Source organism: Lupinus angustifolius, chromosome LG14 (assembly GCF_001865875.1).
Source record: "Lupinus angustifolius cultivar Tanjil chromosome LG14, LupAngTanjil_v1.0, whole genome shotgun sequence".
In the NCBI taxonomy this organism is placed as follows: domain Eukaryota; kingdom Viridiplantae; phylum Streptophyta; class Magnoliopsida; order Fabales; family Fabaceae; genus Lupinus; species Lupinus angustifolius.
In genome coordinates, this window is record NC_032022.1 from 6,398,247 (window position 1) to 6,421,937 (window position 23,691).

Sequence of the window (23,691 nt, forward strand, 5' to 3'; positions counted from 1 at the left end):
ACATTTCATATTCTTGAGAGAGAGTGTTTAGCCTTGACCATTTTACTTCCTCTATTCCTTCATGTGTGGCCTCTAGAGTATCCCACATTTCCTTGGCGTATTTACAGTTAGATACTCTAAAGAACTCATCAATTCCAAGAGCAAAAGTGAGGATGTTCTTTGCCTTTAGGTCATATTGCAGCTTCTTCTTGTCTTCATCATTCCATGAAGATTTAGGCTTTATTTCCCTTACACTGTTTATAATTTTGAAGGGTCCATAGGGTCCTTCTTCTATTGCGTTCCATATATCCAAGTCTTGGGGTTCTATGAATATTCTCATTCTGATTTTCCAGAAGTCATAGCATTCTCCAATAAAACATGGAGGGTGATTTATGTTAGAACCTTCTCCTAGGAATGATCTTGCCATCTTTGATGTAGGACCAGTTTTGAGAATAACTTACTCAAAAAAAAAAAGCTCTGGTGTCAATTGTAAGACTGCGATTGCAACTAAGAGGAGGGTGAATTAGTTGACTAGAAATTATGACCACCTTTTCTGCAAAATAAAGAGTTAAAGTGCAGCAGATAATATTGCAGAAAATAAACAAGATTTAATCAAATAGGTAAGGGAGAAAAGAGTACACAAATGTTTTATATTGGTTCACCTTCTTGTCCACTGAAGGCTACGTCCAGTACTCTTGCAGCAAAACAGATTTTCCATTAAATATTATGAGTTGTAATTACAATATCTCGCCCCGGGATCTCTATGTACCTTACACACTCACTAATATTTATACCCTTGGAAAGAACCTTTCCAAGTAACTCTATCCCCTTTCTATTCACGCCCTTGTGAAAGAAAGTAATTACAATGAATGAAGAATTACAATGATGGCTTGGATTGCCTTTACAAGTATGAAATATAATAACACTTGTAATTCAATCAACTCTTTTTGTATACTTAGTAATAATGCTCTTTAAGTTTACAAAACTTTGAAACACTTTACTTCAAGCAACTCGAAAAATAACTTTGAATGTTTGAGTGCAAGTTGCTAGAAGTGCAGAAAACTATTTCAGAAAAGTATAGGAAAGTTGTGAGAAAAGTGTGAAAGAGTTAGGAAAGAGTTGTTTAATGATTGTAAGTTCTAAGGCCTTTAAATAGGCTTTCCAATCAGTCATTGTGCCTTTATGAAAGAGTAGGAGTTGTTTGGAATGAAGGCATTTCCTTTGGGATGAAAACCCTTGAGTTTAAAATTTGAAAAACTAATGTAACAGCTCTCAATAACCGATTATAGCATTGAGTAATCGATTACCCAAATGTTCTGTCCAACAGTGAATTTAAAATTCACTTAGACTAATCGGTTACTCAAATTTGAGTAATCGGTTACTTCAAATCAAATTTTGTTGGATAACTGATTCTCACTCATGTAACCTGTTACTTAAATTTCAGTAACCTATTTACACAGTATTTTGAAAAATATTTTCATTTAAAACTTGAAGTGTTTCAATTTCTTTTAAAATATTTTGAAAATATTTTGAGCATTACTACTTTGATATATTAAAGAGTATAAGATAAAATTATCTATTTAGACTTAGACTAATTATCTTGAAGCTTTAATCTTCTTGGTCTTCATAAGTAATTTTCCTTTTCTTCTTTTTGGTGACGTTGGTGTCTTCATCAAAACCTTGTCAATGTCAGGAATAAAGATCTTCTTCACATCCACCATTGCAACCGCCACAACCACTGTACTACTGCACGCCCAACACCACTGGAATGCTACCCTCCACCACAGTCCGCACTGCCCAAGATAACCACATTGCTGCCCACCAGAATCTACACAGTCGCAGCCCACACTTTTTTCTTCTATTTTCTACTCCAAATTCTATACAGTAAATCACATATGTTTAAAAGGCCATTCATGGAAGAGGAGAATTTGATATAAAGTAGAGTGTAGTTTTAAACCAATCTAACATATAGGAAAAATTATGTTTCTGTGATTGTAGGAATTTAATAATGCGTCGAAAAGTAGCATTGGCAAAAACACACGAGATCAATCAACGAGCATATAAAGTAGAAGTGTTGTAGCAATGGAGGGGTTTTTAGTGTTTGGGGATAAGTATGTTAATGGAGGAGGAGAAAGGAGTTTAGGGATGAGATGATGAATTTTTTAAATGAAAATTATAAAAAATACTCATATTACAAAATCTATTAAAACTAAAATATGAGTGTTAGTTTTGTCCAAAAGTCTTGGTGTAGAATACTAACCTACTCCAACTAAAAAACTTCTTTACCCAGGATAGCAAAACTTTATATATATATATATAGTATACTACATTAACATTGAAAAAAATAATAAATAAGTTGCTAAATACTTTTACTTACATCTTTGTTAAAACATTACTTTGTACTAGACCATATTTTAGAAGTATAATATTTTATTGAAAATAAGTCACTTATATACAATTTATAATTTTAAATGAAAATATGTGACATGACCAGTTTTTCACTGGTTTTAGACGATTTTAACTTATATAATTATGATATTGTATCAATATGGGGCTACATGGATCAATTGACAATATAATGTCTAATATAAATAATGTTTATTTCATTGATAAAACATTGATCTCTAAATCTTTCATAATTGTTTCGCCTATTACTTTTATTGGTCTCCCTCTACCTCCTCTAAAATTTAGATCAACCTCTACTTGATATATTTTTCTTACTATGATATTCTAATGTTTTCCTCCACACACGGCCAAATCAGATGACATGCAACTCTACCTTATACAGTAGGATCTATTATCCAACTTTCTCTCTAATGTGTGTACTCATCCAATACAACATTCTTATTTTTGCTACATTAAAGTTATTATCTTGTTGAAAATCTAAAAAAAGATAGAGAATTTAACAAAAGAATATAATTCTATTTTACCGTAAGTCTACAACAACTACAACTAGTTACAAAAGTTAAGTTCTTTTATGATACATGTCAACTCACAAATAGATCATTTAGAAGAATTTTAAATAATGTCAAAGTTAAACAATAAACTTGATATTCTAATAGCGATAGATTGTCACAAACTTTATTAATCATGGAATGTTCATAAATTTGACTGATCGAGTGAGATATGACAGTATATTTTACTTCCTGTACATGAATAACCACATTGTGTATGTATAGTACACGTGCTTAATGAATCACCTCATTTTTGCATAGAGATAAAAACATGATAAGTAGCTTTTACGTTCACAATTTTCCATCTTTTGCTTTCAAATCACCTCTACTTGGAAGTCCTAGTGGTTCGTAAAATCATACACATAAAAACAATTTTGAAGTACATGTCATTACGTTCATTCATACATATAAATTCATATGCTTATAATTAGTTTTCCTTCTAATGTGAGCTCAAGGATTGAAGAGAAAAATTGAGTTTCTCCCATAGGAGAATTTGAATCATATAAGCCAAACACTCTTCTACATTGCTAAGAGATGAAAGGTATGTATCTCTACCAAACAATTTGAATGAATTTATGCAGATAATGGATGATGCTGGAATACACTTGTTTTTTAAAATTTATATATTGTGAATAAATGTTATGGGTATGTTCTTATTTGAATATTTGAGCTGAAATAATCAGATAGTTTGGTAAATCTGCTGCTACTATTTGCTACTATTTCCACATTTGGGTACTTTTTATGGCTAGGGGATATAGAAAAACAAAAGAGAAATACTTAGACCTAATCTAAAATATTTTTTCACATTTTTTTCTTTTGTTGATATTTTAATGTATACTTTTGACTTCTGTAAATAAAATAAAAATTCATGGTCTGAATTATTATTTCTTTACTCTCCTTTAGGCATAATAATAGAACGGAACCAACCCTTGAGCAAGTTTAGTACCCACAAAATGAGTTAGGATCCTTTCCATAACGGAGACGTAAGTAATTAGAAAATAACATAAAAATAGATGTAGAACACTTTTATCCCTTAAAATTAATGATATGATATTTTTACCCATAAATATATATGCAAAATCAAGAATTTATATTTCCATTTTCCCCCACAAAATATGGATACTTACTTGACTAAAATATGTCTTTGTGCCTAAAATAACTAAAATGTGCTTAGGTCAAAAACTAAATCTTGTGTGATTAATTTTGCCTTTTGTTTTAAGACTAAATATTTTTTTCTTATAGCGATGTTTTCTAATATAAAAAGTACAATATTTTTTCTTTTAATTATAATAGTCATGTTTTCTAGCATAAAAATACAATATCTTTTCTTATCTATTTTTTATTATCTTTGATTTTTGAAATAGAAACCCATCACTTTTTTTAACATATTGCTATTGTTCAACTAAGGATCGAACCTTAATCATTGCCATATAAAATGTTCATGACCAGCTCATCTTTCAAATTTTTTGTACTACCGGTATCTCCTTATCATTTAGGATAAGGAACTAATTTTTTTCGAGATATGTAGTTGCTCCTACTTACAAGTGTCACCGTTAGGAATCAAACTCTTAGCTTTTTGATTATCTGAGGATGTAACAAAACCTCATACTACTAGACTATTTTGTTGGTAGACCATATCCCCTCTCGAATAAAAAATGATTTACAACAAAACTTAATTGAATGAATTGAGAATTTCCATTAGGAATTACAGAATAACGAAAATGCCATCTTCCAGTTGTCAAAGTGGGCTGATAGTGAAGGATCAATAAATTGCAGTATCATTGTGGTTACTGTGAAGTCAAGATGGTCTCAACCGTGGGCCCCATTCGATGGACCATAAGCATCAACACTCTTATGCTTTGACAAAATTTAATCATGCACATCCTCAATTTGATGAATCATTGATATTTATCATAATGTTTCCTATCATTGTTCAAGAACCTGAAATTGTATATAGGGTTTAAACATTCTATGTTTTGAGTATATGGTGTAGTCTTGTAAAAAGAAAACTTTATCCTACTGATGGTCGCTACACTTAAATGTGTTATATCATATATCATATATCTCATACTCCTTATTAATAGCAAATTAGCAAAATGTTAAGTGGAATAATAATTAATTGATAACAACACTACTTAGATATGATTAGGTTATTCAAATGTATGTCTCCTATCATGATAAATGCAAATTTTATATGGTATTCTCTTTAGTAAAAGTGGTGATATTTTTTCTGTTTTCAATCAAAGTCATTTTTTAATAGAAAAAAAATAAAAAATTGAATGTTTTAGTTGAACTAGTTTTTTTGTTCATTACACTTGCTATCAATGTTGTAATTTTGTCAAGTCTGTGTTAGATATGTTTTGTATTAGGTTTAAATAGTTAAGTCGTTTGATTAGTCCTAGTGATTTCATATATAATTAAAAATTATCTATAAATATATAATTATATGTAAATATTCAATTTTAAATAATTAATTATTATATATAATTATATTGAAGTAACATGTCTCCATCTTTTTTGAATCAAATAAAATATTAGAGTATTATTTTGTTTTTTAATTTTAAGTGAACCATATGGTTCACTTTCTGAGTTATTCTGGTTTAATTGGATTTAGCATGGTAGGATCATAATTTTCCCAGTTCAAAGTGGTTCAACCTCTCATTCAATTAAAACTACACATTAAAGTCAATTTTAAATCTGATCAACGGTCGATCCTAATCTCACCACATTGCTTCATACATAAAATTCTTTCATGTTAACTACTACAACTAAATATCAAAAGGATTAGAAATTATTCTTCCACATAACTTCCTCTAAGGATTTACTTTAACCTTTTTCTTAATCTCTTTTCTTCTCTCTATCATATACGTCTTCCTTTATAAGCAACTAAGGACTCATACAAGACAACTATTCTTGGAATACATGAAGCATCTAATACAATATCCAAATACAATTGTACCCTGTCTGTCTGGTCCCTTTCCTCTCTGTCCCTCTTTCCATAATTTTTTAAAAGTAAAATATGATTATTAATCCTACAATATCCCACAACAAACATGCATGCCTTTGTAATTTATTTAAAATTTAAAATTTACATGGGCTATGTGGAAGTAACAATCATATGTAGTCACAAATTATGTCCAAAGTATTGTTCCATATTAATGAATTGAAGTAAAATAGAAAAATAATGAATACTAATTTTTTTTAATTAACATGATATCTTTTCATTGATATGAGATTGAATTTGGGATATGATTTAGAACAAATATATTTTATCATTTGGAAGATAATAAGAAAAGAGAAGGTTGTGCTCAAAGCATACCATCCTTTTCTCTCCCTTCTCTCTCTCTGTATAAACCTCCAATGGTTTCCTATGTACAAAAGCAAAGAAGCAAAGCATCTTCTCTTCTAGTAACACTGCATTCTATTGCTTTCCCTTCCAAGTTTCAACTTTTTCCTTGCTTAAGAGTATTGTAAAACTTAAACTTTTTCCTTTATAGATCTATTAATCTACTATTATAATTATAGGTATATCTTTGTGTGCAATAAATCCACCTAAAGTTTAGAATATATACTCATTCCAAACTATTAATATAGTAAAAATCAGTCAAGAATTCCTACTTTTTGGTTCTTCATGGCTCAAAATCTTTGCACCTTTTCCTATTTTGTAATGCATGAGACCAACCTATGAGTACTTCCCCATTGAGTTCATCTTTTGTTCCATGTGATATTTATTTCACAAACATTGGATTGTGTTAGACCCATTTCACAAGTTTCTATCTTTCTTTTTTTTGGGTTCTTGGGTATCCTAAGAGATCAATAACAGGAAACATTCATTTTGTTCATTCATTCTTCAACAGTATAGTTGGATTGTTTTTCCAGCATTTTACATTGAAAAATCTGAAAAGGAAAAGAGGAAGTGAAGTAAATCCATGGGTTCTATAACAGGAAGTTCGAAAGGTTCATGGCACCCCACCATTACTACTAAGACAAACATCAAGAGTTATTGGATAAACTGGAGGCTTTTGCTTTGTGCCATTTGGGTCCTACTTGCAATAATCTTTTCATTATTCCTTATTTGGAAGTATGAATGTTTTAGAAAAAAGCCTTCAAGAAATGGAAGCAGGGAAAGGAAACAAGAGATAACACCAGCAACTTTGTATGAGGATGAAACTTGGAGGCCTTGCTTAAAAGGAATTCACCCTGCATGGCTTCTGGCATTTAGAGTTGTTGCATTTTTTTTGCTTTTGGTGCTTCTCATAGTCAACGCTATTGTTGATGGAGGAAGCATATTTTACTATTACACTCAGTAAGTTCTCATTCCATTCCTTGTTCAATTTTATCTCAAAATGTGGCTGCTTTAGAAGGAAGAAAGATATATTGTCTAAACTATATTCTGCCTCCAAAAATAATGCGAAACATGACATGTTTTATCGATGCGAAACATGATTTGGGACAACAGATCATTGTTCTTGTGAAAGGAATAAGGATCTGTTATACCAAAACGTGTCCTAAATCATGTCCTACGCCAATGTGGATGAAACAAAAATAGAAAGAATACTCGATGTTTACAGGATGTAGAATATGTTTTGGGACAACACATCCTTATTCATGTTTTAAAAGTTATGTTTGTGAGATGTAGTGTTTTTGAAATAACTATATATTGTTTAACTTGTCCCCTTAATTAAGTATAGTTCTTCTTTGTCCTACTCAATGAAACAAAAACAATCAAGTCATAGGAACAAATATTTGGAACATATTAAGCTGTAAACAGAGTTAATATTCACACTATAATGAAGCTAGAAGTTTTCCCAACTAAAGGGTTTTGTTGTATAAAGTTTTATACCATTGGATTTAGTCCTTCTCTGCTCTTGGAGTTGAGCCTGTATAGTCATTGTGATCAATCACTTGTGCTTTTAGTTAAAGATGATTCTATTTAAACACTCTTTAAAATAAAGTAAAGTCTAACCTGATTTTTTATGCCAATTTAAGCATCTAGTCAAACCACAATTTATGACCTTTCACAGAAGCCTAGTATTTCAGAACTTTCTGAATTAATTATGCATATCTGGAGTTTTTTTTGCAATTTATTGATTATTAATTTTTCTTGTGTTATGAAACAGATGGACTTTTACTTCAATCACAATTTACTTTGGGGTAAGTATGAAGGGCCTAATACTTGATTTTTCTGTAATTAGGTTACACATGGATCAATTAACTAGTACTATTTTTGGTCATTTTGCAAGATATTTTCATTATTTTTGTTTTAGTAAATAAGATCTTTTTCAAAATTCAATTACAATAAAGGAATTTGCTACCACAATACCATTATTTACAGAAACAATTTAATTGGAATGAGAAAATGAATGATCTAGTTTCATTAATGAATGACAGTTTTGTTAAATAGAAAAGGGGAATGAAAAAAACGGCGGAATACCAGTTTGGAGTAATATGATAGTTGACAAATTTAATGATGATCTTAATTTACATCAAACTACCCAAAAGTTTGCTGCAAAAAGTACATGAGGTAGTATGTAATTTTTTGTATGTATTCACATGTCCTAATGTATTTGATTTTGCAGCTTGGATCCTTGCTCTCAATGTATGGTTGTTACCAACATCATAAGAAATCCACTGGTGATAAAGTTGATAATGTGGATGGAGATGCTGAGCAAGGAACATTTACTGCTTCTGCACTTCCACTTAGTTCTATTCCATCCAACCAAGAGAAAACCTTGGGAGCCACAGAAGAAGATCTTGTTCTACAATATGCAAGCACTTGGGGTTATATCTTTCAAATAATGTTCCAGGTACATTTTCCATAGATCACTGATTAAACTACCAAGATGATTTTCCTCTCTTAATAATTCTTCAAAAATCACTTTTTATATAACCTAATGAGCTCAATTCTTGATTCTCATAATAATGATATCATCATGCTGTTTTCCCATGTAATGTAATAAATTGCTACATGTCTTCTTTATTTCAGTTTTATGTTCATAGAAGTGGTGGCTGGTGTAGATTTTCCGTTGACCACATTGATTTTTGTTTCTTCATTTGTGAATAGATGAATGCAGGTGCTGTAATGCTCACTGACTGTGTATTTTGGTTCATAATGGTTCCATTTCTAACCATTAAAGATTACAACCTAAATTTTGTAAGTATCATTTATGACCTTATAGATTTAGGTAGATAATTGTCTATCGAACATTAATTTGATGTTCCAAAAATGTCTCAAACTTTGTTCAGTCCAACAATAATGAATAAAAAATAGCAATAATAACTAATTTTTTAATTAATATGTTATGTTTTTATTGACGCGAGATATAATTTGGGACAACATATCTATGTTTGTTGATTATCTAAGTTATTACTGGCTCTTACAAAAGCCTTCAAAGCTAAACCATATGTTAAATTCTAATGTGGCAGTTGGCAGTCCTTATGCACACAATAAATGCTGCTTTTCTCTTAGGGGATACAGTTTTAAATTCCTTGGTGAGTTTCTGCATTTGATTTCATTTAATTGGTGTCTCATTTCAATGCTTATATTTCTGAAAACTCTTACCCTTACTTTTCCCAATTCAGCGGTTCCCTTGGTTTAGAATAGGATACTTTTGCCTATGGACAGTGACATATGTGATCTTCCAATGGATTGTTCATGCTTGTATTAATATCTGGTATAAAGTCTTCATTTTAATTTTGGTTCAATTACTATGAAAACATATCATACAACATTGTCTAATGTAAGTTTCTTGTGTGCAAAAACAGGTGGCCATATCCATTTCTTGACTTGTCATCCCGTTTTGCTCCACTATGGTATGTAACATTAAAAAAATGATATATCCTTCTATAAATCCTACTATATCATAAGAAAAGTAACACATGTCACAAAATTATACTTTATTAACTAATGATTGATTTATAAGTGACATGTATTATTTTCTTTTGATTTAGGATGATTTGATAGAAGAATATATCATTACTCATAACATTAATATGAAATTTTATTTTTATCTCATCGCCATTATAAAAAGGAGAAAAATTGTATGCATTAACAATGGGGTTAGGGTATCATTTTTATATATTATTACTGCATCATCCACAATTCTTACAAAGTAATACAAATAAATGAATGGTGGATGGTATATTAACTATGTATAAATTTTTAGCCTATAAAAAGTTTCACTCTGATGTCATTCTTGTTCTAGCAGTGTTTTCTACTTGAGCTGATTTGTTAACTTTTTTCTATGACCTTATTTGATTCCTAGGTACCTTATAGTGGGATTTCTACATATTCCATGCTATGGTATTTTCACATTGATGATGAAGCTTAAACATTATGTGTTGTCAACACGGTACCCTGACTCGTATCAAGTGTTAAATGACTTCAGATTAGGACCAAAGTAGCTTGGAGTTCTGATGAATATTAATTTTACCATAGAAAAATGGAAGAGAAGAAAGGGAGAGAAAATGAATCAGAATATACATACATAAAATTCACATATGAAAAGACATGTTGCAAAATATATCATTTTTTAAAATATTAGCTGTTGAACAGGCAACGGGAGTTTGACTCTTATTTTCTGTAACACTTCTTAAAGAGACGGCATTAGTTTTGAGTTCTAGTAACTAATCTGACTAAGCACTGATTCTTGAATTATCCTTTAGTTTTCACTCTATTCTTAATTACTATTTTGTTGTCAAATATATGCCACTTTTGAAGAATCAAGTAAATAGTTATTGTATGTGCCTTATATTCACAAACAAAATACCATGAATCATGAGAGTTTAATAATGATCTGCCAGTTTTTATACCTAGAATCACCAAGGCCAATACTTTACAAAATAATAATCACTACCTTTCTTTCAAATTGCATACCATATCATGTGTTCGACCATAATATTATGATGGCCATTATAATCATATCACGACATAATTATGGTGAGATACTAAATTAGAATGTAGTCGTATCGGAGTGCAATACAAATGTATCGGGTCATATCAAATTTAATTTACTTTTTAATTACAAAAAAATCACAGCACAATACATAATGCGATGGCACAATACATAATGCGATGGCACAATACATAATGCGATGAGTCGTGACAATAATTGGCAATGCAACCCCAACACAACCCGATCAAAAGAATAATTACACGGTTCATCATTTAGGCAATGTATCATATACCAGATTTGGCAAACCACATATCACGTGTCATGTTCATTTTAAAATAAATTTTGTAATAATAATGTAAAAAGTGACAAAATAGATTATGCAAACCTGTGAAAAGTATGATCAAAACAAATGGAGCACAGATAATGTGTCTCTTTATATAAGAATAAGTTATGCATGTACAACTGCTTCACAAGATTGAAGCTTTCCCGTCCATTTTAAAACCATTATGGATTAGGATTATAAAAAGCAAGTTTACTGGTTTGGTTGGGGAATCGTGAATTTGTTCCGAGTATACCAATTTGCCGTATTTTGTGAACCAATATGCTTTGATTCACATATGGATACTCGGTCCAAAAAGAACCACCATTGAAGATGTCATGTTCCTCATCCCTGGGTTTCAAGTCATGATGTGAAACCTCTAGGGATGGTTTGCTTTTCCTGAGCTACCGTTCTTGCTTGAACTTGATTGGCTCAGGGAATATGACTAGTATATCAAATCCACGTTTTAGGGTATGGATTGTGTGTTTTCTCCGGATGAGTTTAGAGGAATGTGTATGGCTAAGTGTATGGATGTATGTGGGTCATGGTTTGGGTTAAGTGTCAAGGATTTTATGTATGTCGCTCGGCTTGGTGGTGTATGCTTGGTCTAGGTTTATGTATAGGTTGGTTATGGCAAGGTTTGGTGTTTAGTATATGGGTGGCCACGATTTGTCTAAGGGTTAGGTCAATGGCCATAGCTTAGGGTAATTTAGCTAGATATGGTCGTAGCTTAGTGTGTAGGTTAAGTATTTAAGTGAATATGGTTAAGAGTGGAAAGTGAATGAGGCGCCACAAACATAAGAGCTTGATAAGCCTAAGAGGTTCGCCATAAGGAAGGATCCTTGATGAGAACTAGGATAGACACCACATCAAGGATGGCGATGAGTTTTAGAACGCCACAAGAACAAAGTATTATTGACAAGTTCAAGTCTTGTCAATAATGGTATTCAAATAAAATATTTGGATATATGTCTAGAGCCTTCTAGGTCAACTTCTTAATAATTTATAATAAAATTGAAATATCGTAGTTAATCGTTTTTGACGTAATCAGGAACTCGGTTCTCAAGCAAGCTGCGGCAGGGAGTTAATAAGATCGATAGTGGTATAAGTATGGAGAAAAGTGCTTTTATATATGAGCTTATAAATGATACCAAAGATAGACTTGCATCTCTAAGCTAGGCCTAAGGTAGAAATAGTCTAATACTATTTTTGTGGTCGTGAGTAACTAGGTATTGAGGCCCTTTAACTCGTAAATTGCTAATTTAAGATTGAATAGAGTTTATTTGATATAAGATTCTATGTTGAATATGTGATCTTGTTTGGATTGAGATGATTATTTGTTTATCTTAGGAGTTGAAATGATTGGTATAATTGAGGTTGTTTTGTTAATTCCAAGTAATGTGAATTTGTTATATACTTGATATGATTGTTCAATCATGATAATGAAATCTTAATTGATATGACTAATTGAGAAAATTATATTGATGTCGAATGAGTATTTCCTGATTGGATTGATTTTATTGAGAATGTTGAATTAACTGTTGCATCATGATAAAATTGTCATTGTGCATTCTCATGGCATGGCATACAAGTATCCCAGATGAAACCAATTTTGAAAAGACTGTGGTTTGAGAAGAATGAAACAAAGGGAAATGAAATTGTTTTACTGAGCTTTCATCATTTAAAGTCTTTGGAAAATATAGATAGTGTTTTATGAGAAAGTTGACGTAATGTTGTTTTGGAAAAGCATATTAGCATGTTATTTTAAACAAAGGTTTGGTTTTCAAGCAATTTAAGAAACCATAAGTCTAAGGTTGTTTTCTTTCAAAGTGTCAAATTAGCATAAATTATCTTGACTTACTTAAAGATATTCTTTTGGTCAAAATCCGATTTCTATAACGTTCTCGTCCTTACCCTAAAAAGTTTCCATTCGTTCATTTTAAAGGAACTATTGCCATGTCATGTGTGGATCATAGGATCCATATCACTAGGTCTACTATTAGTAGCATAGCCAACAGAAGATACGACACTTCTGATGTTGTATCGAGAACCCAAAAGGGTACCTTGTCTGTGTGACTTGGTTAAGGGGACATTGCGGGTGGGGATTGAACTGTCAGGAATAGGGTAGTTCCCTTGGCCGACGGAACTCCTCGTAGTAACTGTGGAAACCTCTGACACCCCCTTGAAGGTATCGTGTTCAGGGTGATATGGCGGCTATCTTTTCCAACCGGAGGGTTTTCGGTGCTACCAGTGCACTATACTTTGTCTATGAGTTACCAATGGTGGGAACGACGCGTTATTCGTCATGTTCGCTTCCTAAGAACAACATAGGACTGGTCGGGTTCGACTAGTGTCGGTAGCATTGTTGATAATGTTGATTCTATGAGCCCTATCGAAACAATTTCTTCATGCACTCATTAAGAGACTAATAGTTGTGTCAATATAGACATAATAGATATTCACACCTCATGATATTGACATTCCACATTTCATTACATCCATGGGATATTGATTATATGATAAATGCTATCTGAATTTAATATTTTATGTGTCGTTTATATACCATATGTGGAAGTACTTAGTCTCCTAACTTTTTAGGGAGTATGTGAGTTCATGGAGAATGATTTTGCCATCGTTTGAAGGAAAGGAAAGACAACTCTTACGACTAGGTAGTGTGTCGCTCTGTTGTAGGATGTTACACCAGAGTTAGTGTATTAAATTTTATCCTTGAAGCTCTGAAATTTTACATGGTTTTGAAGGATCAATCAAGGAAATTCCACATCTTTTTATATGAAAGATATTTGGAAAAATTTATTTCACATTTTCAAAATGGTTTTGCTTCCACAATATATCATTTCTTCACTTCTCTACTTATTTTAATTCTGCTGAGTCAGGGACTCATGAGCTTAACCTCCTATAATTTTTTCAATTTTATATATTACTCTTATTCTTAGTAAGAAGAAAATGTTTTTATTTGTAATAAATTGAATTATATACTTGATGCAAAAGCAGATGAAGGCATCTTCCTAGGCTACTCTCTTACGAGTCAAGCTTACATAATTTTTTATAAAAGAATACTAGCCAGAGAAGAATTTGTTCATGTATCTTTTGATGAAACCAATGCTGAGATAAAATATGTGATAACTCCTGATGAGGAGGAACTGCCAAGTTATTCTTCAAGTGAAATTTCTATTATTGAATCTACAACTGATACTGAACAATTGAAAATGAATGATAACCTACCATCTCAAGAGGAGCATACTCATTCAGATTTACCAAAATAATGTAGAATTCATTGAGATCATCTGATTGACAACATTATTACTGAATTAAATACGGGTATCACTACCCGAAGAATGCTTGATAAAGCATGTCTAAACATGACCTTCGTCTCTCAAATAGAGCCCTCCAAAATTGATGAAGCAATCGAGGATGAACACTGGATTCTTGCTATGCAAGAAGAATTAAACCAGTTTGAGAGAAATGAAATTTGGGAACTTGTTCGTAGACCGAAAAACAGGCATGTTATTGGAACTCGGTGGGTATTTAGAAATAAATATGATGAAAATGGTATTATAGTTAGAAATAAAGCTAGACAAGTAGCTCAAGGATACAACCAGGAAGAAGGTATCGATTTTGATGAAACCTTTGCTCCAGTTGCTAGACTTGAAGTTATTAGGCTATTACTTGCATATGCTTTCTCTTTGAATTTTAAGTTATATCAAATGGATGTAAAAAGTGTTTTCCTCAACGACTACATTCAAGAAGAAGTGTTTGTTGAACAACCTCCTGGTTTTGAAGATTACAAACATCCTTCTTATGTGTAAAAATTAAAGAAAGCTCTCTACGGATTAAAGCAAGCTTCTCGTGCATGGTATGATCGTCTAACCAAATTTTTACTTGAAAAAGGTTTCAACAAAGAAAAGGTCAACACTACACTCTTTATAAAAAGAATAAATCATCATACTCTACTTGTTCAAATTATGTAAATGATATTATTTTTTGTTCTACTAATGAGGTTCTGTGTAGTGAGTTTGGTAAAATGATGCAAGGAGAGCTTGAAATACCTATGATGGGGAAGTTAAATTACTTCCTTGGATTAAAAATCAATCAGCTTGACAATGGTATTTTCGTAAGTCAATCCACATACTGCAAATATTTGCTAAAAAGATTTGACATGGATGGATGCAAGCCAATAGCTACTCCTATGGAACTTACATCGATACGGATGAAGAAGGAAAATCTATCGAGATATCATAGTATCGAGGTATGATTGGATCTCTTTTATACTTAACCGCCAGTAGACCTGATATCATGTTTAGTGTGTGTTTGTGTGTTTACTATCAATCCAAACCAAAAGAATCATACTTAGTTGTTGTTAAGAGAATCATGAAATATCTTAAAGGCACAACTAATGTTAGACTGTGGTATCCAAAAGGAGTTATATGTGACTTGGTTGAATATTCAGATTCAGACTTTGCAGGATGCAAAACTGAGAGGAAAAATACAAGTGGTACTTGTCATATTTTAGGGAATGCTTTAGTTTCTTGGTCATGTAAGAAACACGCATGTGTAGCCCTAAGTATTGCTGAAGCTGAATATATTAGAGCAGGTAGTTATTGTGCCCAAGTGTTGTGGCTTAAGCAACAATTACGAGACTATGGTTTAGAATTGGGTTGCACTCCTCTAAAATGTGACAATAATAGTGCAATAAACCTCACAAAGAATTCGGTTATGCATTCAAGAACCAAACACATTGATATAAGGCATCACTTCCTTAGGGACCATGTCCACAAGAAGGATATGTATGTAGAATTTGTTGATACTCATAACCAACTAGCAGATATATTAACTAAACCTTTGGCAAAAGAACCTTTCTATAAAATTAGACGAGAATTAGGCATTCTTGATGAAGCTTACATGTCTTAAATGCTTATATACATGATTACATGTATGCTTCATTGTGTTATTTCATGCCTACTTGTACTTAAATATGTTTATTTATGTTTAAATTTTCTAATTTTTGGGTTAAGTATCATTTTCATAGGTTAATTTTGCCTAAAAATAAGTTTTTCTGGGATCAGTAATCGATTACACTGGAGAGTAACCGATTACAGGGTTGAACAGCGTGTTTCAGTAACCGATTACTCCGAGTTGCTGTTTGAAAATTTTAAATTTTTTAATTTGAGTAATCGATTACTCTGTGCTGTTATATATGTATTTTTCTGCATTTTTTAAACTTTTTGAAACTCATCTTCCTCTTCAACTCGTGCTCTCTCTTGCTCAACCCTCTCAAACCTTAAAGTCTTCATTTTTGATCTATTTTAAGTGATTTTTGTGTCTATTCTTATCACATTTTCACTTCTAAACACTTTAAAACCAACATTTTCATGTTTAGTAACCTAAATCAAAAACCCTCAAATCTCTAAAACCGTCAAAACCTAAACCGTCAAAACCGAAAATCCATGGCTTCCTCTTCAAAAACCAAGAAGCAACACACCTCCACGACTCAAAAGAGGCCAGGAACTACTTCAATGGAGTCTAACCCTCTGGATTTGGCAAGGCTTCTAGCTAATGAGGAACAACGCAAAGTGTTTGAAAAACACTTCCATGGACGCATCATTTTCACTCCAAAATTCGGTAATGATGAAATTTTGTGTTTGAAGATTTTCTTTTCCCTTAAATTTTATGTCAACAAAACCTTTTTGATTTTTGTTGTGAGACAAATGAAATTTATCCAAAACATGTGCAAGTATTTTACTGTAACTTGAACTTTCGGAAAAATCGTCTTACTTCCTATGTCAAAGGAAAAGACATTGTTTTGGATCTTAAAACCTTTAGTTCATTGTTATGTAACATACCCTCTCAAGGTAGCATAACGGGTTACGGCCTTGTGTGTGAATGGGATAATTATGATAGAAATGATTTTTTCATACTTTATGTAGACTTTCAAAACGGGAAATAGAAATGCGTAAGCAACAGGGCTTTGGCGAGACCGTCAAAAATCGAGACATCCTATCTGCTAGATATCTTAAGTTTGACGACCGTTTGCTTCATTATTTTTTGAGCTATGTCATCTTACCAAAATTTTCAAATCATTCTCAAATAAGTGACATAGAACTCCAATTGATGTAGGCTTTAAGGTTTAACATCAAGATCAATTGGACTCTAATGATAATGAGACAAATGTGGACTGTTAGAGGTACTCAAAGTCGTTTGCCAAATGCAATCTTCATAACCATCATTCTTCAACATTTCAGTGTTTCTACAAATGGTGAAACAAAGGTGCCTCTGAATCTTCGAGAAAGCCAAATTGATGTGGAAGTGATCCACAAAATGGGTTTCACCTAAGACCCTCGAACTCGCACCTATAAACATAGAAACGATAAATCGTCTGTAGCTACTAAACCTCCTAACCCTCATGAACCACAATCGTATGAGTTTCATGCTCAATCGTCCTCATCTGCTGCCATGCCTATGAATCAAATGATTATGGATGAGTTATTTTCTCTCTAGGCTACATCACTAACCAGGTGGATGCTCTCGACTCTCAGAATCAACAAAATCCAATATGAACTTCGTTGCCTCTCCTCTAGGATGGATAGCATGGATATTGATGAAGACAATTAAGAGCCTGAGTCTTAGAATATCTGTTGTGAGTCTTGGTTTGTCATCATAAAAAAAAGGGAGATTGTGAAGAATATCTTTGCTCTTAACCTTGGCAAGATTTTGATGAAGACACCAACATCACCAAAAAGAAGAAAAGGAAAATTACTTATTAAGACCAAGAAGATTAAAGCTTCAAGACAATTAGTCTAAGTCTAAATAGGTACTTCTATCCTATACTCTTTAATATACCAAAGTAGCAATGCTCAAAATATTTTAAAATAAATTGAAACACTTCAAGTTTTTAAATGAAAACATTTTTCAAAATACTGTGTAATAGGTTACTGAAATTTGAGTAACAGGTTATATGAGTGAGAATCAGTTATCTAACAAAATTCGAATTGGAGTAACCGATTACTCTAAGTAAATTTTAATTCACTGTTGGACAGAACGTTTGGGTAAACGATTACCCACTTGTTGTAATCGGTGGTTACTGAGAGTTGTTACATCAGTTTTTCATATTTGAAACTCAAGGGTTTTCATCCCAAACAAAATGTCTTCATTGCAAACAACTCCTAGTCTTTCATAAAGGCACAATGACTGATTGGAAAGCCAATTTAAAGGTCTTAGAACTTACAATCAAAAAACAACTCTTTCATAAATCTTTCACACTTTTTCTCACAACTTTCCTACACTTTTATGAAATGGTTTTCTGCACATCTAGCAACTTGAGCTCAAACTTTCAGAGCTATTTTTCTAAGTTGCTTGAAGTAAAGTGTTTTAAAGTTTTGTAAACTTAAAGAGCATTATTACTAAGTATACAAAAAAGTTGATTGGATTGCAAGTGTTATTATATTTCATACTTGTAAAGGCAATCCAAGCCATCATTGTAATTTTTCATTCATTGTAATTACTTTCTTTCACGGTGTGTGAATAGAAAGGGGATAGAGTTACTTGGAAAGGTGGTTTCCAAGGGTATAAGTATTAGTGAGTGTGTAAGAGACATAGAGATCTTGGCGTGAGATATTGTAATTACAACTCATAATATTTAGTGGAAAATCTCTTGTACTGCAAGAGTACTGGACGTAGCCTTCGGTGGACAAAAGGTGAATCAGTATAAAAATCATTGTACATTCTCTTCTCCCTTAACTCTTTGATTTATTCTTGTTTATTTTCTGCAATATTATCCGTTGCACTTTAACTCTTCATTTTGCAAAAAAAATTAGTTATAATTTCTAGTCAACTAATTCACCTCCCCCTCTTTGTTAGAATCTCAGTCTTACATAAAGAATTAATCCTTTTCGTATGTATGACTCGTTTTCCCGACAAATGTTGCTTTTAGAATCGAACTTTTAACTTTTTGGTCATCCTAAGAATCTAGCAATATCTTACACCACTACATCAATGTCTAAGTTGGTTCCTATATTATTATTTGTTTTAAATTGTATTTGGGGATTCCATTAAATGGTAACTTTGATGCATTTAACAAATTTGAGTTATCGGATAAAAAAATAATGATTTTAATTTTAAATTCTAATTTGATTCTATTTTATCTTGATCAATCATCTTTAATCTAAAAGTTCAAATTTTGTTAATGCATGAGTCATTATCGTTAAGGTCATTAAATCCAAATATGATGACCCGGGGAATGTTGCGCATCTGGGTGAGAAATTTTGTTTGATGGTAATATCTATACACTATCAATGTAAAAATTTATACATATTCAGTATATAATTCATTATTTATTTATATTATTTTTATTTAAGATTCAATAATAAATAAAATTGAATGATGTAATAAAATTATAAAAACTGTTACAATTCATACATCTTTTTCTAATTTTTTAGGTGCTTGTTTTGGGCTTCCTAATAAAAAGTTAATTAACAATACTTAGTTTCCGATTGTGCATCTTCATCACGGGTATTTTTTCTATTGAAATCAACAGTGAACATTTAAGGTAAATCATTGCAACTTCTTTTATGAGGCACATTATAGAACACATTTGCCAAGCATCCCTACTTAGAAAGTTTCCCGCCCTAAATAATGACTACAGCCGGTGTTCATCTTGAATCTTCATAGTTGGGTTGCAATTAGTTTTTAAAGTATGAATGTTGATGATATTTAGTCCTTATTGCCGAGAATAGAAAAATAACTCAGGATCATTTTATTGATTATGGAATAGAATTGGATATAATACATTTCACTTTCCTTACCTTTCAGAAACTCAAATGCCTTTCTAATATACAAGTGCAAGAAGTAAAGAATCCTAACTAAGACATACTATAGAACTTGTCTATTTATAGTTTTTATTTTATTTTGGGTCAAAATTGGTGGTGATAAAAATTGATGGAACGAAGACGTTTAAAACTATCAACGTTTCTATCTTCCCATTTTCTTCCTCTTTCATACCACAGAATGAAAAGGCTACTCTTTTTCTCATTTCCTCCTTCTTCCCTGATTCTTTCTTCTCCTTTTGTTCTGCCAAACATAGTGTACGGAAAAGGAAATGATAAAAAAGGCACCCTAGAATTCATAACATATTTGTTTCTTCAAGACATTGAATTCAATTACTTTTCATTTAATATCTTATTCAAATAGTAGTAAGAAGGTTTGTAGAAAGAAATAGCTACATGATATAACAAAGCTCTTTCATATAATTTAAGAGAAGTATTCTATGGTCATTCAGAGCTGAGTTGAGGTATTAACTATCGCTCCAACATCATTGAGAAGGGGAACCAGTTGACCTGCCCGGTGTTTCTCCAAAACAGCTGCCATACCCAAGTTAAAGATGTTAATAAAACCAAAACAAATATACAAAATATAACAACATTATGTGCTCTATCCCATTATTTTCTCAATGGAGTCGTATCAAAATTGGTTTATAACATACAATCACAATGATACAATCATATAGTATCTTATTAAATTCAAAAATATTTATTTAATCAAATTTTTTTCTCTCTCCACAACGGTTATAATATTCGCATTGCAACAACCATAATCAGATTAAAGGTCTACCCTTATGGTAAAAGAAGAGGATATTATTATCTATCTATATCAGTCTCTAAGTCTCTAAATTTTGATCTATAACTTGAATATATTTTGGTCAATAAAGAAAATAATTATATGGTCCATTCTTACTTTGACATATCTACATATCTAAACTATCATCAGTGCAACTATATACATAACTTTAATTGAATAATGCATTTTCAAAGGTTTAGATTAAAGCAGGACCAAATAATACATATAGATTGTGCACTGAATAAAGAAGAAAGAACAAGAATATGGCCTTACTGTCACAACCACCAATGTGTTTTCCTCCAATAAAAACATTAGGTACAGTCCTAAGCCCTGTCCACTCAGCTAGAGCAAACTGAATGTGACCTCCATCACCTTCAATTATGTAAGGAAAAGAAAATCATGCCATAGAATTGATAACAAATTAGATTCCTGAAATTAATGTCTAACAGCAACCCTCTGATACTAAGGCTTAAACACTACACTATTGCATATTTCACACTCATGATGCAAAAACAAAATGCATACCAGAAATCTGCTGTGTCCCACTCCTTTGTGGGATTCCATAATTCCATGTGTCAAAAGAGATCATAAAAATATTTAATAATTATAATTTTAATTTAAATAATTTATTTTCAACAAAAAAAAAAAAAATAGGAAAACAAATATACTCCCTTATAATAGAAAGTAAAGTAACTTAACTCAAAACAATTAAAAATTATATCATTTTTTCTATGTTTGCTTTTAATATGAGTGACATATAGGATATGGTTTAAGACATCATATCCTTATCTTCAAATTAGAGGGGAGGACATGTTCGGCTTCTATCTCCCTTCATTATTTTCTTATTTCCACAAGACCCAAGGTAAACAGAAGAAAAAAAATTGATCAAAAGCAGAATAGCATATACTTACTTTCCCCATCCAATTCAATGACCTTATATACTGCCCCTAGCTGTGTGAGAAGATCCTTGACTCTCTTACAGTAACCACAGTATGTCTTACTGCCACAACACAATTAAGACATAGTGACATATATTATATATAAATGCTTCAAAATGAAATTCTGAAACATGGTACTAAAATATTTGAAATGAAATACCTGAAGACAACAACGGGGGAGGAAGATGCAATCTCCTTTGCTTTATTCAATGCCATTTTAAGCTCTTCCTTGCTCTTCTTTGAACTCAGCATAGAACCCATTCCTTCATTTAGATATAATATATAGAGTTTAATATATAATGTAATATGACAGGTGCAAGAAGCTCCAAGGATGTTACTTGTTGGTGGCATAAGGAGAAAGCTCAAGGCACACGTGTTGGAATTTGCAAGTACTTGCTGGCTTCGGGTTTAAGCACAAAGGAACTATGAAAGAAGAAAAAAAAGATGTTTGAGGTACAAGGTTTCTACTTAACAGAATATGAGGAGGACAAATATATTCGATCTTATTCCATAAACAAACAGACTGTTTAAGGATTTCAACCGAACATGGACTACTTTGTTTCAATCTCAGCTCCAGCGAAGTAACTGCTTTGAATTAAAATTCACCCACAGAAGCGTGTGTGAATTTCCTTGTTCTTGATAAAACGACAAAAATAGTCTATAAAGTGGACACAAATCATCTATCTAGAATACTTCTGAGATAATCACAATGTTTTTTTATTTTATTAAATTTTCTTTTTTTCATATTGAAATATAAGTGGTATAAGACAATGAATGAGATACAGTTGATTCATATCCAAAGTGTCATGTTAAGGGAGAGAAGAGTTCTTTTATTTATATATATATATAGTCAAAAGTAAAACTCTTAATTAAAAATTAATTATTGGTCTTGATAATTATATGGGTATATCTTTTAAGCTTAATCATTAATTCATATTAATCATTTTATTTATCACAATAACAACTATTCATACTAATCCTTCCCGTGTATATATGTATATGTGGAGTATTTAAAAACATTAACATTGGAGATATTGATACCAGGTTTTCATCTTTAGGTATCATTTTCTAATAAGCGTAAATGATATAGTTTCCAATTTTGTATCTCATTAGTCAATTTGATAACAAGATAGTAGTCGGAAGTTAATCTGAATGAAGTGTGTGACGTGATACTTTAAGTATCTATTTGAGGTTTTTGGGCCAAGTATTCATGTTAATCCTTATTATACATCAACAAGTAAATTAATGATTAAATCATATTATAAATCAAATCAAATCAAATTTCAAGTATGACTATGATATTGGTCTAATGTGTAATGTCTTGCTGGATTTTTAGGTATCAGGTGAAATTGTAAAATTTCAATTCATACTTGAAGGGTTCAAAGCATTGGGTGGTTATTGTGATAAGTGGCAATTTTTTGAAGAGTCCACTTAATTAATATTTTAATTAAGAGTCCGTTGGAGTGTCTAATATCGGAGAGTAAATTCATTTTCTCAAAAGAAATTAGTATCTTAGTTTTGGGGTGAAAGAATATATATAAAATAAAATCAAATTTCACTTACCAAGTTGAATTTCTGTACTAAATTAATGTTATCTTAAAAAAAATTATGCAACTGAGTGGCCGTAACTTAAAAAAAACACAAAAACACTTCTATAATTTTACATGAGTTGGGCTTAGATTTTTGTGGGGTTGCAACTTGAAAAGACTCGTGCTAACTACTAGATATCACTGCATGGTCCAAGAGCCTAATTGATTTTGTGGTTATCTTACCTAGGACATGGTCAATCCTAACCTACCATCAACATTTTGAACATAAATCTTTTATATTATTATTCCATAAGAGAGAAAAAAAATGTATACAACCATAATATATAAGTTTGATATACTTACTGATTGAATATGTATAAATCTTTACACTGACAATGCATAGATATTATACTCGTATCTTTATTATCGATAGGAAACAGTAACCTG

General features: G+C 31.6%; 2 protein-coding genes across 4 annotated transcripts; one reads left to right on the forward strand and one right to left on the reverse strand.

Moving 5' to 3' along the window:
- Positions 3,359-10,425, forward strand: LOC109326075. 3 transcript variants are annotated; one of them, XM_019558729.1, is made up of 9 exons: positions 3,359-3,474; positions 6,879-7,239; positions 8,054-8,087; positions 8,513-8,740; positions 8,998-9,087; positions 9,360-9,425; positions 9,516-9,607; positions 9,699-9,746; positions 10,199-10,425. In XM_019558729.1, exons 1-9 carry the CDS (start codon positions 3,468-3,470, stop codon positions 10,335-10,337), a joined length of 1,065 nt encoding a protein of 354 aa, XP_019414274.1. In that variant the 5' UTR covers positions 3,359-3,467; the 3' UTR covers positions 10,338-10,425. The 3 variants fall into 3 exon arrangements, with proteins under 3 accessions (XP_019414274.1, XP_019414273.1, XP_019414272.1); XM_019558728.1 differs by having other exon boundaries at positions 3,377-3,474; positions 6,839-7,239; XM_019558727.1 differs by lacking the exon at positions 3,359-3,474 and having other exon boundaries at positions 6,233-7,239.
- Positions 20,287-22,302, reverse strand: LOC109326076 (glutaredoxin-like). Its single transcript, XM_019558730.1, has 4 exons — positions 21,876-22,302; positions 21,689-21,777; positions 21,051-21,149; positions 20,287-20,521 (listed from the first exon to the last, which is right to left on the reverse strand). Exons 1-4 carry the CDS (start codon positions 22,064-22,066, stop codon positions 20,436-20,438), a joined length of 465 nt encoding a protein of 154 aa, XP_019414275.1. The 5' UTR covers positions 22,067-22,302; the 3' UTR covers positions 20,287-20,435.

Bases quoted from the DNA above. Each gene is read 5' to 3' on its own strand.
- LOC109326075 (XM_019558728.1), top strand. From the start codon at position 6,863: ATGGGTTCTATAACAGGAAGTTCGAAAGGTTCATGGCACCCCACCATT. The intron at 9,088-9,359 runs GTAAGTATCATT...CTAATGTGGCAG, and splicing joins AAGATTACAACCTAAATTTT to TTGGCAGTCCTTATGCACAC. The intron at 9,608-9,698 runs GTATAAAGTCTT...GTGCAAAAACAG, and splicing joins CATGCTTGTATTAATATCTG to GTGGCCATATCCATTTCTTG.
- LOC109326076 (XM_019558730.1), bottom strand. From the start codon at position 22,066: ATGCCACCAACAAGTAACATCCTTGGAGCTTCTTGCACCTGTCATATT. The intron at 21,150-21,688 runs GTAAGTATATGC...ACATAATTGAAG, and splicing joins CATTGAATTGGATGGGGAAA to GTGATGGAGGTCACATTCAG. The intron at 20,522-21,050 runs GTAAGGCCATAT...TGGGTATGGCAG, and splicing joins ACACATTGGTGGTTGTGACA to CTGTTTTGGAGAAACACCGG.